This window comes from Pseudoliparis swirei, chromosome 21 (genome assembly GCF_029220125.1).
Source record: "Pseudoliparis swirei isolate HS2019 ecotype Mariana Trench chromosome 21, NWPU_hadal_v1, whole genome shotgun sequence".
Taxonomy (NCBI): Eukaryota; Metazoa; Chordata; class Actinopteri; order Perciformes; family Liparidae; genus Pseudoliparis; species Pseudoliparis swirei.
The window spans coordinates 17,894,843-17,909,658 of record NC_079408.1 but is presented as its reverse complement, the minus strand read 5'-3'; the positions used below and the strand labels follow the sequence as shown (position 1 = coordinate 17,909,658).

At 47.6% G+C, this 14,816-nt stretch overlaps 2 protein-coding genes across 4 annotated transcripts in view; one reads left to right on the top strand and one right to left on the bottom strand.

Moving 5' to 3' along the window:
• Positions 1-5,823, bottom strand: part of rtn3 (reticulon 3) — a 31,575-nt gene extending 25,752 nt beyond the window's left edge. The window contains exon 1 of one of the 3 annotated variants that reach the window (XM_056442525.1): positions 5,504-5,823. In XM_056442525.1, coding sequence (XP_056298500.1) covers positions 5,504-5,594 — 91 coding nt within the window. In that variant the 5' untranslated portion in view covers positions 5,595-5,823. The remainder of the gene's footprint in view (positions 1-5,503) is intronic. The other 2 variants (XM_056442526.1, XM_056442527.1) reach the window with 2 other exon arrangements.
• A 768-nt stretch (positions 5,824-6,591) lies between these two features.
• men1 (multiple endocrine neoplasia I) lies at positions 6,592-13,441 on the top strand. Its single transcript, XM_056442998.1, has 10 exons — positions 6,592-6,677; positions 8,318-8,793; positions 8,875-9,083; positions 9,352-9,480; positions 9,928-9,968; positions 10,054-10,141; positions 10,247-10,383; positions 11,438-11,582; positions 11,896-12,069; positions 12,170-13,441. The coding sequence occupies exons 2-10, from the start codon at positions 8,358-8,360 to the stop codon at positions 12,686-12,688; spliced, it is 1,878 nt and encodes a 625-aa protein (XP_056298973.1). The 5' UTR covers positions 6,592-6,677; positions 8,318-8,357; the 3' UTR covers positions 12,689-13,441.
• The last annotated feature ends 1,375 nt before the right edge of the window (positions 13,442-14,816 follow it).

Sequence of the window (14,816 nt, the reverse complement as noted above, 5' to 3'; positions counted from 1 at the left end):
CGGCTGCGCATCGGCCTGGCAGAATGTTAACGGTTGCTTGTCGAGAGAGAGAGAGAGAGAGAATGGGCGTGTGCGAAGTAAACGTTAAGCCACAGGTGTCAAACACAAGGCCCGCGAGCCAAATCCGGCCCGCCACATCATTTCATGTGGCCCCTGGCGACTTGAAAGACATACGATCACCTTTTCTGAAGGAAATTTAAGACAAAATATCCTGTGCTCTTATTTTGAAGGTTTTAAATGAAATAGATTTACGTTATAATATTGGAGAAATGTTCCGATGTTCCATATTTCTACACTCAAATAAACAATAATCAAATGCAAAGAGAGTTATTTTACAATAGATTTGAGTAGTTTATACAGTGTTACAGTTACAACCGGCCCTTTGAGGGCAGGCATGATGCTGGTGTGGCCCTCGGTGAGAATGAGTGTGACACCCCTGCGTTAAGCGATGTGAACGTAGCCGTGCAGTTTGTACGTACGAATCAGTCGTGAATAAATGCTACAACGCTTAAAGACTAAAGTGTCCCATTTGCCAGTTGATGATTGGGCCCAGGCTCAATTAAGGTGGAATAACCTTTAAGGTGGACTAGTTATTCCATTTTTAGTGACAAGTCACTTCTCCAAGTTTTGTGTAGCCATCACATTTTTAATTTTATTTTCCATTTTAACAGATTCTCCAACACAGACTCATTTTTATCGCAAGTCAACGGTTAACTCCGTTCCCAGGCCAAAAGCCCCGTCCTTTTGTCTGGGGAGTAATGTTCACAGTTTGGTCTTGGCCCATTAGTTAAGGGAAATCTTTCAGCATTAAATCATACGGTGTCAATTCTTGGTATTAACAATCTGTGTTTGTCCACTTCCTGTTTCAACATGACGATGTCCCGGGATGCACAAAGAAATGGTCTTCCCAGTTCATCTTGAAGAACTCAACTAGTCCAGTTCCCAGGGAGAAGAGGAGGTCCTTCAGGAGCTCACGCCTCAGTCTACGTGAGGTTTGGAATGCCAGGAGAGGAATACCGTGAGTCATGGGTAAGGACTGCAGACGTGTGAGAGTTTCAGGTTTACGAAGAGAGGGCCGGGGGGTGGCTACACGCTGGGTATGTTGGGCTTGGTGTGCCTTTGCAGCGTAGCATTCCTTCCCTCAGATTCATGTGAACACGCCACACCTTCTCCGGTGAGCTGCAATGCCAGCTCTCAATCTGAATTGCGGTTCCACGTGTATTAAGTTGGTGCATGGTGAACTAAGTGGGCTGAGAGAAGGTACAGCTAAGTAATATCTAGACCCGAATGTAAAAAAAACCCATTAAGAATTCAAATCCTTTTGTTCAACAAAACCCACAGCACCAGGTTATTTAAAGAATGAATTTAAGAATCACAAACAGCCAACAAATCTGCACATGCATGTCAAAAAAACCACAAGACACAAAGTATGTCATTATGGAAAAAGGGTATGTTCTGTAAAATGCTGTCAAACCCACCAACAGATGCATGTAATGATGTTTTACAGAGCTGAAAGCATGAATGAGACAAAGCATGGTAGACGTTCATAGAAACACCCCACTGGCTGACTTAAGGTGTCCACTTGTAGTAAAGCGATGCAGTTTTATGACGCCATGTTGGAGAAACATTTTGCTCTGTGGGACAAGAGTTTATCTGCCTTCCATCAGTGTAGAATCCAAGTTCTTCTTCATTAAATGAGAACCAGTGTGAAGGGAGTTTTGCTAGCATGGCCTCAGCTCGTGGAGGTGACGGTGCAGGGCGGGTCTCCTGCCCTCACTACCCAGTACCGTCGACCCATGAGGGCTATCTGATTGCCTCTGTGACCTCAATGAGGGAGTGAAGGAAGGAGGAAGAGGGGGTAGAATCCTCTTCACCTGATTGAAGGTGGGGTTGCCTCCAGTAATAGAGGTTAGTGTGCTCATATTAGAACATTCCTAAGGGCACACAGACATCTCAACGGGCAGTGAAAGTGATCAACTGCATCTGCAACAACCTGCGACACACAGATGACCTTTCACCTATAGACACTCCACTGCTTCTGACTGGGCCATTGATTCAGAGGCAAACTTCCCCTGAACATCTGATGCAATGTAGTTTGAGAAATAACTTCCTCGTTTTGAAGCCACTTCCTTTGACTAGTCACTCATCCGGCTCGGCTACAGACAGGTGCTGGACAGGCGGGCCGACTGGACGCTACTACTGAGAACACTGGGCAGCACCGGGCCTGGGCAACGTGGACCAAAGGTTTCTTTCAAAAGTTGACAGAACACCTCAATGTCAGTTATGTGGCAACATACCACGACACGTTAGGATGCAGTAGTGTCGTACTCGCTCTGCTGAAAACACTTTGAGAGAAATGATTATTAACTAATTATTTCCAATTATCCAATAATCTGAGCCCAGGCGGTTAAGTAGAGCACAGGGCGCTCGAGTCATTTCATGCGGCGCTTCTTAAGGAGACTAGCGGCAGGTCCCGAGTCAGTTAACGCCAACGGGAGAAATAGAAGTGATCATAGATAAGGAATATTATTTTTGCCAGTCACCTAAATATTGGACCCTTTACTTGTCCAAGCGTTCCAGATTTTAAGCCAACAGGAAGGAGGATCTTTGATCAAGTTATTACAAATCCACACTTCCTGTCACGCTTTCACATTAAAAGCCAGTGTTTACTGAATGAGTAGCTTACCTGATTTTGTGAAAGTGCCGTGAAACTAGAGAACGATAAACGCATTTCTGTTGCACTGATAGTTATTGCTCCATAAAATAACCAATTAAAACAGGGAAGCTCTTCTAAAATGTGATAAAATATACCTTTAAATAAGGGCACTAGACCATTTCCAATTAAGGCTCTTTGAGCAACTGAAGTGAATGGCTATAAATATATTTATAAATAATGCTAATTCACAACATAAGGATGTTGAGTCCTCTTCCTGTCTTTAACACAGCGGTCCACAACCGGACCGGTTTGGTGTCAGACAATATTTTCAGGGACCGGCCCTCAAGGTGTTGGGATAAATATTATGAAATAAAATAAGACGACCTGCATAAAAACAAATATAAAGTAAATAAAAAATACAACTCACCATTGCGCTGAATGACTGCCACATACTAAGCAGAGAGAATCAGCTGTAGCGATAAACACGTATTTGAAATAGGACTCCCGATATCGTCTTTTAACTCTTTCTTCTTCTTGGAAGTCGTACGCTCTTCTTCTGCCTCCTCGTTGGGCCTTTCCTCTTTCCAGAGAAGCTCTCCAAAGACTAATGTGAACTCTCTGTGGGCTTCACTTGGCCGAAATGAGCAGCTTGACACTGGTCCAGTATCTCCAGAGAGCACCACCACTTGCCTCAATGGCTTTTGATGAGTTACTCATTGTGAAAGTGAAAACTTTCCATTCCGATGTGTTCATTCATTGTTGAGAGATTCCTTCAGAGGTCCAGGAGACACAGATGCATTGACGGATGTATCCGGTCATTTTTGGAAATAAATTTTTTTTCGGACCGTGATAATAAATAAATAAAATATTTAATTCATTCTTTATGTGCGGCCTGTCACCAAAGGACCGGTAGATGCATTACTGCTATGACATCATCGTGAAAGTCAGATCGAAGCAACACAGGGAATCTTATCAAATCGTTCTACCTAATTAACACTTATTACTGACATGAATACGTAAATTATTAATGGGAGATGATTTTACAAAATACAAATATCTTTATTTTGATGGTCTTGGGTCAAATGAAAATTAGTCCACTCACTGAAATACATACTTCCAAAGTATTTGTTAGGAGGAAGATCCAAACGCAGCGCGTCTTTCCACATGGGAGTAGAGCAGGGCCCAAAGCACATCATTTTGCAGTGACTCAGCAATGCTGTATGACAGTAATTGTTTTTACGGCCATGTTTCCTGGATTCTTTCTGAGAAATTGGCAGACGAAACTAGCCGTGGTGCCCGTGTAGTTTATGCCACAGCTGTGTGAATCACCTACAATTATTTAACACACAGGGAAGTTCAGTGAAAAAACTATCCTGCATCAGATATCATCAAGCACCAAAATGTCCAAACTCGCTCGAGGCTTTGTGGACTAATTATAATTTGGTCAACGTTGTCAGAAGATATTTAATCATACGGTAAATCACATGATTCAAAGCATGGGAAATAATTGGCCTGAAAGCTTTCTGATGAGAATGTGTACGCTTCCTCTCGTGTCCTAGTAGCTTTCTAGTAATCTTTTATTTAATTGTGGCTTTCATTCCATAGTGATCTCAATTCTTAAGACCAAATCGAAACTCAGCGGAGCATCACATGCCACACCCAGTGGACGCCCATGACCACGCATGGGGCTGGCATTCTTCAAGCCTACGAGCCCTTTGACAGAACTGCTTTTGAAGGATTTGCAAACGGCTCACATGAGGTGGCTGAGCCAAATCAGAAAGCTTAACATGCCGACACAAACGCTGTACACACACGCTGTACACACACACAGATTGTGAAGCTGCTCCTCCCTCAAACACAATAAACTGTACATTGGGGCCCTTTGTTTTTAATTAGGCTCGTCTGGGCTGTGAAACCTGAAATGTGGAGGTGGTGACAGGTCCTGGGCCGATATGAGTGACGGTGGAGAAGCTCTTCAGGCTGGATGTTTTGTTCATGATCAGGGCACAAAAGGGGCAGTGCCCCTTTAAGAGGTGCTCCCTTCACTGTCTGGCAGTTGCCCAGTAACAATGCATCTGCAGTGCAGAGCGTCGCAACGTTAAGCAGCATAACGCTGTGTCACCCCAAACCTTTTGGTACAAAATGTCGTGCAATGTGCAATTCATTAGTCAACAAACGCCCAGCACGTAGAGATGACGCACGTCAGCAGTAATAGTCATTAAGATGTGCATTTCAATTCGGCTAAGATCAAATGCATTGAGAAGCACGTATTTTAATGTCTTTGCTTTAACGCCCCCACCCCCCAAAAAAGAAAAGGCATGCATTCGCCCTGTTAATCACGCGTCCCCCCGTGGAAGGATTCGTCTCCTTCGGATACATAGAGGCTGCTGTGCTGTGCAGCGTAAAGCCATTATTCTGTGTGGCCGGACAGAGCGACATCATATTTAAATATATATACTATATACAGCATGCTCTACAACGTCGGAAGTAACGTGTAAAGACATTCAGCGACACGTTATGGCCATAAAGAGACAGCGGACCGAACCGGAGGCCGGTGAAAGCCACACAGTACACCCGGATCGTTCATACCACAGGTGTTTCCAATTATACTTTAAACACTTCAGCAGCACGCGCAGGCCAACAGACACCATACAGGAGTTCCACAGGGCAGTGGAACAACTTAAAGTTTAACGAGTGCCTTATGGTATACACGAAACTTTAACCTATGACAGCCGTAATGTCTGCTTTTAAAAACGACACACATTTGGTTGAATAGTAGTTAAATGGGAAAACAGTTGTTTTAAATTGGCATGTGACGAGCTAACTCTACGTTAGGCTACTACTTACCGGACAGCTTGGATTCTTTAGCAGCAGCATTCAGTCCATCGGCAAGCCCCTGCGACGATGATATCTGGGCGGATTGAGTCATTGGATCCATTTTACTGTAGTTTCAAAGCAACTGCGCACAGGCGATACAATTAATGGCGTCTCTGTTTAAATGGTCCGTTCCTGTCCCTATGAAGACGGTATTTGGTGTCGTTTGACTTTCCTCAAAATTTCCCCCAAGAGCGGGACTCGGATCCGCACCTTAACGCAACGTCCGAGCACTGACAGATCAGCAGCGATGGAGGGAAACAAGGAGGACTATGGAGGAAGGGGAAGCCAAACATGTCGGGATGGGAGGCGTTCAATGCCTGCGTTTAGGCTCCGACATCTCAAGACCAACGCTAATGAACACGACTGGTATCAGGGATTAACGACAATAACACACACATTTGTATCACCAATTGCCATTCGTTGATTTGTCTGACATACTCTCTTCCCTTTTTGAAAATATATAGACCTTTGTATCACTAAAATTCAACTGTTAGTATTTGTCCTTTTGTTGTCGAGTTCATAATAGATTTAGAAAAATTCGATAGCAAGTGAAGGCAACACAAGGAATATTCTTGAACACAGACGCTGTGTAATCGTCTATGTTCATACCTGCCGTGAACAAAGGCGGGATTTTTGTGTTTTGTGTTCTAGGCTGCATTACACAAATGTAGAGTAAATTATATCAACATATTTATACCAAACAATTATGAGATTTATGTGGATTATTATTGATTGAATGACTGGTGTGTGTTTGAGTTGTGTTTTAACAATGATGACGATGCAGTGACTTCACGGGACAAGAACATTGTATACAAGTCAACACTGTTTTAATTAAGCTTTTTCCCATTATGTAACGGTTACCTTTGTTCCATTTTATCGTTATATATCACATATCGGCGCATTGATGCCCTCTACTGGTGGCAATACAAATAACATAATATCAACTACGTTTCCCAGCATTCACGAGAGGGGAGCCGTTTACGCAGCGTAACCATGGGGATGGGCCTGTCTCCGTCACGTCGTCATGAGGTCTGCTCAGTGACGCAGACGTGGAGCGGTAACACTGCAAGTGACTCAGACCGAACTGCGCGGCAAAAGAGGGGAACACAAACAAAAACATGTGGCTGAGGCGGTGAGAAAACGGGTACGTTGCTTTACACGTTGGTCCATTCGTACGTTGAAAGCGTTCAGGCTGATTCAGTGTTGCGGCATGTTGAGGCGATATGTTTCGCGGGGTGCTCGGGTAGATAAGCGTTTCCCAAAAGTGAGTTTAGCTAACTAGCAGCTGGTTAGCTCGTTAGCTGCTTCTGACAACAACCCTCATTCAGCCGGCTGCTCCGAGCTGTTCACAGCGTGCGGCTCACTGCCCGGTTCCGAAGGTTTCATCTCACGTATCCAACAGCGTGGCGTTAGTATTCATTCTGCAAACTAACACCGTTAGCCATCTTAAATAGGGAGCTAACGGTAACTTAACTTAGTGAAGTTACGTTAGCTAGTTAGCCTGCCTAAGCTAACCGGGCTTGCATATAATTGAATAAAACATTATTTCCGTCTGCACTGAAAGACCGCGAGCATGTGTGACGTTGCGGAGACGCCTCGACGAATTGAACACAATCAGGGACGCGGGGTGAGAGCTTCTTCAGCGGCTTTAGGCTCGCATGTAGCGGGAGGGGTGCCCCGCCCACCACAGCGCCAGATAGCCCTGTTAGCGGCATTAACGGAGCGTCGTTGTGCAGCCAGCGGCGGGTCTGCTCGGTGTATGTTGGGTTTGTGGAGCGTGCGTCAAGTTATCGTGACATTGGAAACATGATTATGGTTGAGATTAATAACGGGGGGTGTGTGTTAACGCCGAGAAGTACAACGTGGATAACACTGACAAGAAGCGTTGCTTTCCTTTCGATAACTCGTGACTTCTGTCTGGCTTCTCCATCAACGCGTCTCACGCGGACACACTAAACAAAACAACGAGGACTGGATCTAACGTTACTCTTGTATTGTGCGCGTATCAAAGCCGGGCGTCTCCTCCGGGTCCTAGAGCGATGCGGTTCAATGAGCCTCACTGATGACGCGGTCCTTCGTCACCACAGCACACACGCTCCGTTTCTCAATTCAAAGTTCATGAGGACAGACTTGTGTTCTTTTGGAGGACGGGAGAACGGGAGGGTCTTTCTGAGATTGGAACAGCAGCTGACTTGATGACGTCACCACATCAGCTGTTCTTGCTCCTGAGTTTATTCTAATTGTTCACTGTAAATTATTTTTTACAGTCAAATAAACAAAACATCCAAAAATGACATTCCGTGACTCAACAACAGTAGTATTTATAAAAAGTCATCTGTCAGTAGTTTATTTTCTCCTCCGCTATTGTTTCCGGTTGCTGGTGAAATGCATTCTGGGATATCGGCTGGCCAGAGTACCACAAGTCTCCTCTGATGCATTCTGGGTAAAGTGGGAGGATCAAGTCACATCCGGGCATTTTGACCGAGCTTTGAGAGAAGAGGACTTTGAATGTGAACATGTGCTCGGGCTGAGACTGATGACGAGGCATGAGGACACGAGGAGAGGAAAGTACGCACGAGTACGCTGATTGAGAAACGCCGAGAGTCTCACAAACACCGTGCTGCTGCCCCACCACACACACCACATGTATATTCCTCCACCAGGGAAAATAGTCCCCAAGAAACATTAGCTATTAGGAACCAACGGCTTCCATTGGAGTCTTTTTTGTATCTGCCTACTTCCTGCTGTGTGTGTGATGTTGATGTGGAGTTGAACTGACTGCAGGTACTGAGGAGAGCATCCGAGTTGACTGACCGTGGACGCCATGGGTTTGCACTCGGCCCAGAAGAAGCACTTCCCCCTGCGGGGGATCGACGGCGTTGTTCAGCTGTTTGACGCCGAGCTCCGCAAGTCTGAGCCGGACCTTGCTCTCCTCTCCCTGGTCCTGGGTTTCGTTGAGCATTTCCTCGCAGTGAACCGGGTCGTCCCCATCAACGTTCCGGGGGTCCGGTTTGAGCCGCTGGAGGCGGACTGTCCCACCTCCTGCTTTCCCACGGTGGAGCTGTGCATGATCTCTGCTCTGTACGAGCGCTTCACGGCCCAGATCCGCGGCGCGGTGGACCTGTCCCAGTTCAGGAGGACGGGTGCCGTTTCCAGCCGGGAGCTGGTGAAGAAAGTGTCAGATGTGATCTGGAACAGCCTCAGCCGCTCTTACTTCAAGGACCGGGCCCACATCCAGTCCCTCTTCAGTCTCATCACTGGTACGACATTACACTAACTTGAATGAACAGGTTTGTTACCGTGGGCCGTTGATCAGTCATTATTTCTCAAATCTGAACCAGGTACCAAACTGGACAGCTCCGGTGTGGCCTTTGCAGTGGTGGCAGCCTGCCAGGTTCTGGGTCTAAAGGACGTCCACCTGGCGCTGTCTGAGGACCACGCCTGGGTGATCTTCAACAAGAACGGCGATGAGACGGCCGAGGTCACCTGGCACGGGAAGGGCAACGAGGACCGGAGAGGGCAGACGGTCGCAGCGGGAGTCAACGAGAAGGTGAGCCCGCCTCCGCTTACCAACGAAGAAGAAACCCTCAGTCAGAATACTGACTATAAATTAAAAGAGGCCATCGGCTAGTTCTTGTTAGACTCTTTGTGACTCCCGGTGAAGACCAGCAGGTTTTTACTCATAACGCTGTGAGTCAATGTCCAGTTTGTGATCTTTTGTGCTCCTTTTATTTCTCCAGCTGCTCTAAATTAAGGACGATAATAATGTTTTGATGTAATAGTGTCTGATGTCGACATTCCTCTGGTGTCTCGCTCAGAGCTGGCTGTACCTGAAGGGCTCCTACATGAAGTGTGACAGGTACATGGAGGTGGCCTTCATGGTCTGTGCCATCAACCCCTCGCTGGACCTGCACACCGACAGCTCTGAGCTCCTGCAGCTGCAACAGGTGAGCCGGAACTGCACCACGGCTTTCAGTTTCAAAGGAGATGTTGGAGGAAGCGGGAACCTAAATGTCTGGGAGCCGGTCTGAAGCCATTTGCTGTTTCTTTTGTCATTAAACCTTAATTACTCAGTTTCTCAAACGTGTGTTAATCCCCATGTTGATTTCATGTGCGCTCAGCAGCCTTAATGATGAATTCATAGGCACTGTATAGTTTTCAAAATTGTATCACTTATCAGAATTCAAACCTTTAAAAAATATATATAATAAAACATAAAGTTCTGTGCACGCTTAATATTTTTCAGGAGAATTCATTGTAATGTACGTTTCTCCGGAGCGCTCGTACTCGCCACCTGCTTGAAATGAAACATTTCCTGCATTGAACTCCCGGGGTTCAGCCAATGGGAGGCTGCACATGTGACCAACCTGACACGCCTTCTCTCCCTTCTACAGAAACTCCTGTGGTTGCTGTATGACCGAGGCGACCTGGACAGGTGAGTTTCTGTGGCATAAGGCACACAAACAAAGTCTCTGAAAAGTGCCGCCTGCTAAACCCCTCCTCTCCGCTCTGTGTTCCAGGTATCCCATGGCCATGGGCACGCTGGCAGACCTTGAAGATCAGGATCCGATCCCAGGCAAGGAGAACCCTCTGAAAATCCACCTGAAGGTAAGAAAGGAATCCTCCTGGTCACACAGCAGTGAGGCTGGTAGGATGCACGACTCCACCCAGAACCAGCTTCTTTAATGGGAGCCCTGCCCTCTCGTCCCCCAGGCGGTCAGCTCTGCTCAGAGGCACTACAACAACGAGCACATCTACCCCTACATGTACCTGGCTGGTTTCCATTACAGACACCGGGCGGTGCGGGAGGCTCTCCGGGCCTGGTCCGAGGCCGCCCAGGTCATGCAGGAGTGAGTTCACGCTGCTCTTTTGCGTGTGTGTGTGTGTGTGTGTCGTAGGTTTGGGTTTCAGAGGAATGAGTTTCACACTAACAGGAGAGGGGAGAGTCCAAGATCAGTGCTAAGACGGCTGCCTGGTTACATTCGGGGCTCCTCCCAGCATGCACTGGGCCAATAGATTCATGGACCGAAGCCTGGTTGTGTGTGTGTGTGTGTGTGTGTTACGAGTGTCATTGTGTTTTTTTATGTCCACCGCATTCTTGTGAAAGTTTCTCTTTGCTGTTTTGATGCCAATTCTTGTGATTTTATGAGTGGCATTCTAGTTTAATTCAATCTGTGAATAAATAAAGGCCAGCAAAATGATGCTTATCGGAAGTAAATTACGTCTTTAGTTACTAAGCAAACTTACTTTTAATTTCCTCCGTCTCACTTTTATGACACAATGGTCGCTCAAGCAATATTTTGGATGAACAGAAGAACCCATTTCTTTTCAAAGTGGCCCGTCAGCTCGGTTGTTTCATCAGGCGACCACGAGGTGGCAGTCAACACAAAGCTGTCTTCATTGAGTTGAGACCAGGAACAAAAAACACCCAGAATGCTTTTCTCAGCATTAAAGTCACGTGACCGCCGTATTTGACTTTCAGTTGGCCGTTGTGATTGTTCTCTGCGGTGGCTTTCCTCTGACACATCACCACCAGAGGCCCGGTGAGGGTGTGGCGCCGCAGCCAGGAAGTTCCCAGCATCCTCTGCTCTCTCCTCCCCGTTAAACACACACTTCTCCAGCTGCAGCTAAAAATACCAGCGCTGACCCGCCGGTCCACATCCCCTCCCCAGCCCTCAGCTTCCTGCCCTGTGTGTGTGTGTGTGTGTGTGTGTGTTGCAGAACATCAAACAGCCATTTCTTCATCTGAACTTTAATAAATTGGGTTTTTTGTTAAATAGCCCACTAGATGAAAACTCATTGGACATTCTCAGTCTGATTTATATGGCAGAATATCTCTCTCTCTCTCTCTCTCTCTCTCTCTCTCCCCCCCCGCTGTGTATTAATGGTCCTTCTCTCTCGCAGATATAACTATTTCCGTGAGGACGAGGAGATCTACAAGGAGTTCTTTGACATCGCCAACGACGTCATCCCCACCCTGCTGAAGGAGACGGCCGCCGCGGCCGAGAGTCCTGAGGAGGGAGAGGAGGGAGGAGAAGGAGCTGACACGGCAAGTACCGCCAGAGGAGAAGAGCTGCTCACGTGCGTCTCCAGAGCCCATCAGTGTTCATTCTCCTCCTCTGGGTTGTCGGTCGCGAGTAGTCCAGCTGAGCCTGAGGTACTTGTCCAGTGGTACGACCGTAGATGGAGGTTAGGGGATGCACTGCTGTGGGCGTGTATTAGTGCCCTCTATATTTGGAGTATTTACCAGACCTCTGTCTGTCATCACGCTCTCTTCAAAGCCAAAGCACTAGAACATATATTCTCCCCTGAAGGACTTGAGGAAGTGATGCTGTAAACTAACGTCACTTCTCTGGTTGCAGGAGCAGCCCAAGCAGGCAGCGGCCCTCTCGGCTCTGCAAGACCCAGAATGCTTTGCCCACCTGCTGTGTTTCTACGACGGCATCTGCAAATGGGAGGAGGGCAGTCCCACGCCGGTGCTCCACGTGGGCTGGGCCACCTACCTGGTCCAGTCTCTGAGCCGCTTTGATGCTCAGGTGAGAACCGCCAGGGTCGCCCCGCCCTTTGACGTTGAAAGGGGCCGGCGGTGTGACTGAAGCTCGGGAGCTAAAAATGTGTTTGTTCTGATTTCCACAGGTGCGCCAGAAAGTGTCAATCGTCATCAAGGAGCCAGAGTCCCAGGACGATGACGACATGTCCAGCGACGACCCGCGGGAGGGCCGCAGACGGGGGCCCCGGAGAGAATCCAAGCTGGATGAGCAGGGCTCTTCTCCTCCCGCTGCTCCACCCTCTCCATCCTCTCAGCTACCAGCAGCAGCGGTTCAGCTCAAGAAGATAGGAGAGGGAGGGGCCCACCGGCGCTCCTCCCAGGGCCCGCGGGCCGGGGACGCCGAAGGAAAGCCCAAGTCCCCCAGCCCGGATTCTTCGCCCTCGTCCCAGCGGCAGGCGTCGCCGGGCCCAGCCGGGCCGGTGGTGGCCTTCCAGAGCGAGAAGATGAAGGGCATGAAGGGGCTGCTGTGCGCCGCCAAGGTCAACTCCAGCGCCATCAAGCTGCAGCTCACCGCCCAGTCACAGGTCCAGATGAAGAGGCAGAAGAGCACGCCGGCCGGGGACTACTCCATGCCCTTCATGAAGCGGCAGCGCAAGTCCCTGTAGACGCCGGGAGACCGCAGGAGATACTGTGAACGGAGACCTGGTTAGTGACCCGGTTAGTGACCCGGCTAGGGACCCGGCTAGTGACCCAGTGCTGTCCTCCAGACGGCCGCTTCAGTCAACATCCGCATCATTCCCAGCAATATGTTTGACCTGCAACACTCGAGTCAAGCGCCACGTATCCGGTTAGGAGGGAAGCTTTCATTCTGTTGAGCCCAGGAGAGAGAGAACCACGCCTGGTTCTCTGGAGATGGTGAACTCTCATTCATCATTAGTCAGTGTTTTTAATTGGCAGCCAATTGCACACCGACTCCTCACCTCAGTCACTTACAGGTGGATGTTTTGAAGCCAAAGTAACGAGGATGACCCGAATGAACCGTACAGACGTGTAAATATCTACTTGTACCGTTAGGAACCTGTCCATGACTGAAGCCTTGGAAGTGATTTATTTTAGGATAGTTACTGTGTAACATTGTCCACTTCTGCTCTATCGACGGCTTCTTTCTTGCTAGCTCTATGTTGCCTTACTTTGCCTTTGTTCTTATCTAAAGTAGACGGCCTTTAGTTCGGAGAATAGCTAAGCCGGGCCTATTTCTAATGATTAGAGAGGACCAGGAGGACCATGCACTGTTGAGACCGTGGAGCCACATGAGGCCCCCCATACCTCCCCCCGTTACATCCTATTTGCTTGATGACTTGTGGATTTTATTATTGTTTCATTTTGTATCTGCAAGTAATAAAGACCTGATGGTGAGACCTGAGAGTATATGTGTTAGGTGTGTGTGCAGGCACGTGCACAGACATGTTGGGGGGCAGGTGCTCAAACCAAAAAAAGGGCACCCAATGCCACAAAAAGAATTCTGACAGAGTTGAAGCATAAGCAGCAACACACTGATGATGCAATACATCCTCAACCTGCGTCTCCTCTGGCAGCATCAGACCGCTTGCTTACATTTTCTTTATGAATAAAGATGAATTGTTATATATAGCAACAGTACAAGCGTTCTGATTGGCTAATGGTCGTCATGCCAGCCACGTATTGCCCTCCTCGCTGGTCTGATACGGATCAGTATCGCCCTCTGACCTCATTTTCAAAATGAGCGATATTGATAGACATCAACAGACATCCCTCTGAACAATACCAGAGGCCTTATGATTTTTTTTTTCAGTCTGGCCACTTAGACTAGCCCCTGTTAAATAGAACGTAATAAGAACTCTCTCTCCCTCTCTCTATTCTCTAAACATAACTAACGTCAGTAAACAGCTGCAAGGCTTTGAAATCACGGATTTCGTGAGTTTTTGTTTGTTTATTTTTTTAGGAAACGTCGGACCAGTTGTGACGTCATGTTTTCAGCAGCGTAATGTTGTGGTTGATTTATCACAAAACACCGTCATGACCTGTTGGTCTGGTGCTGCGGGTCAGAGGAGAAGGAAGTGCAGCTGTTTAGTGGCGCGAGGAGCACTGCGCGGAGGAGGAAGTGGAGGAGGAGGAGGGGGGGGGCTCGTGAGCGCCGCGGAGCATGTCGGGGCGAAGTTCTCAAATAAATGCCCCGTCGGATATTAAAACACATTTGGGGGGACTTGATGACAGAAAAAGTAACTTTTATTCTTAAATACTGATGAATAAAAAAAGTGGTCTCCAGCAAAAAGGGCACCTTTCTCATCCAGGGCAAAAGGGCTGGTGCTTGAGCACCACTAGGGCTCTATCTGTGCGCGTGCCTGTGTGTGTGTGTGTGTGTGTGTGTGTGTGTATTCTATTCTATTCTATTCAGTTTAATGCCTCCCCGGCCCACCATGTGATGGAGAGATTTAAATTCATCCATAAGTAGAGAGAGAAGAGGAGAGGAATATTACGTAGATGAAAGAATGCAGTCCTTGAGATTTGCTTTACGTGGGAGTTAAAGGACAAGTCCCGATCAAAGATAACAGATTCTTTACAGTGGTGTTGGATGCCAGGGCAATGCCGTCTACAGAAACCACATCACCAGATAATTGATCTCTGAGGTGCTCAGGGCCGAGTAAAATTACTTTGGTTTTGTCTGAGTTCAACATCAAGAAGTTGCAGGTCATCCATGTTTTTATGTCTTTAAGACATGCTTGAATTTTACCGAGTTGGTTGCTCTCCTCTGGT

Bases quoted from the DNA above. Each gene is read 5' to 3' on its own strand.
- men1 (XM_056442998.1), top strand. From the start codon at position 8,358: ATGGGTTTGCACTCGGCCCAGAAGAAGCACTTCCCCCTGCGGGGGATC. The intron at 9,481-9,927 runs GTGAGCCGGAAC...TCCCTTCTACAG, and splicing joins AGCTCCTGCAGCTGCAACAG to AAACTCCTGTGGTTGCTGTA. The intron at 12,070-12,169 runs GTGAGAACCGCC...TGATTTCCACAG, and splicing joins TGAGCCGCTTTGATGCTCAG to GTGCGCCAGAAAGTGTCAAT.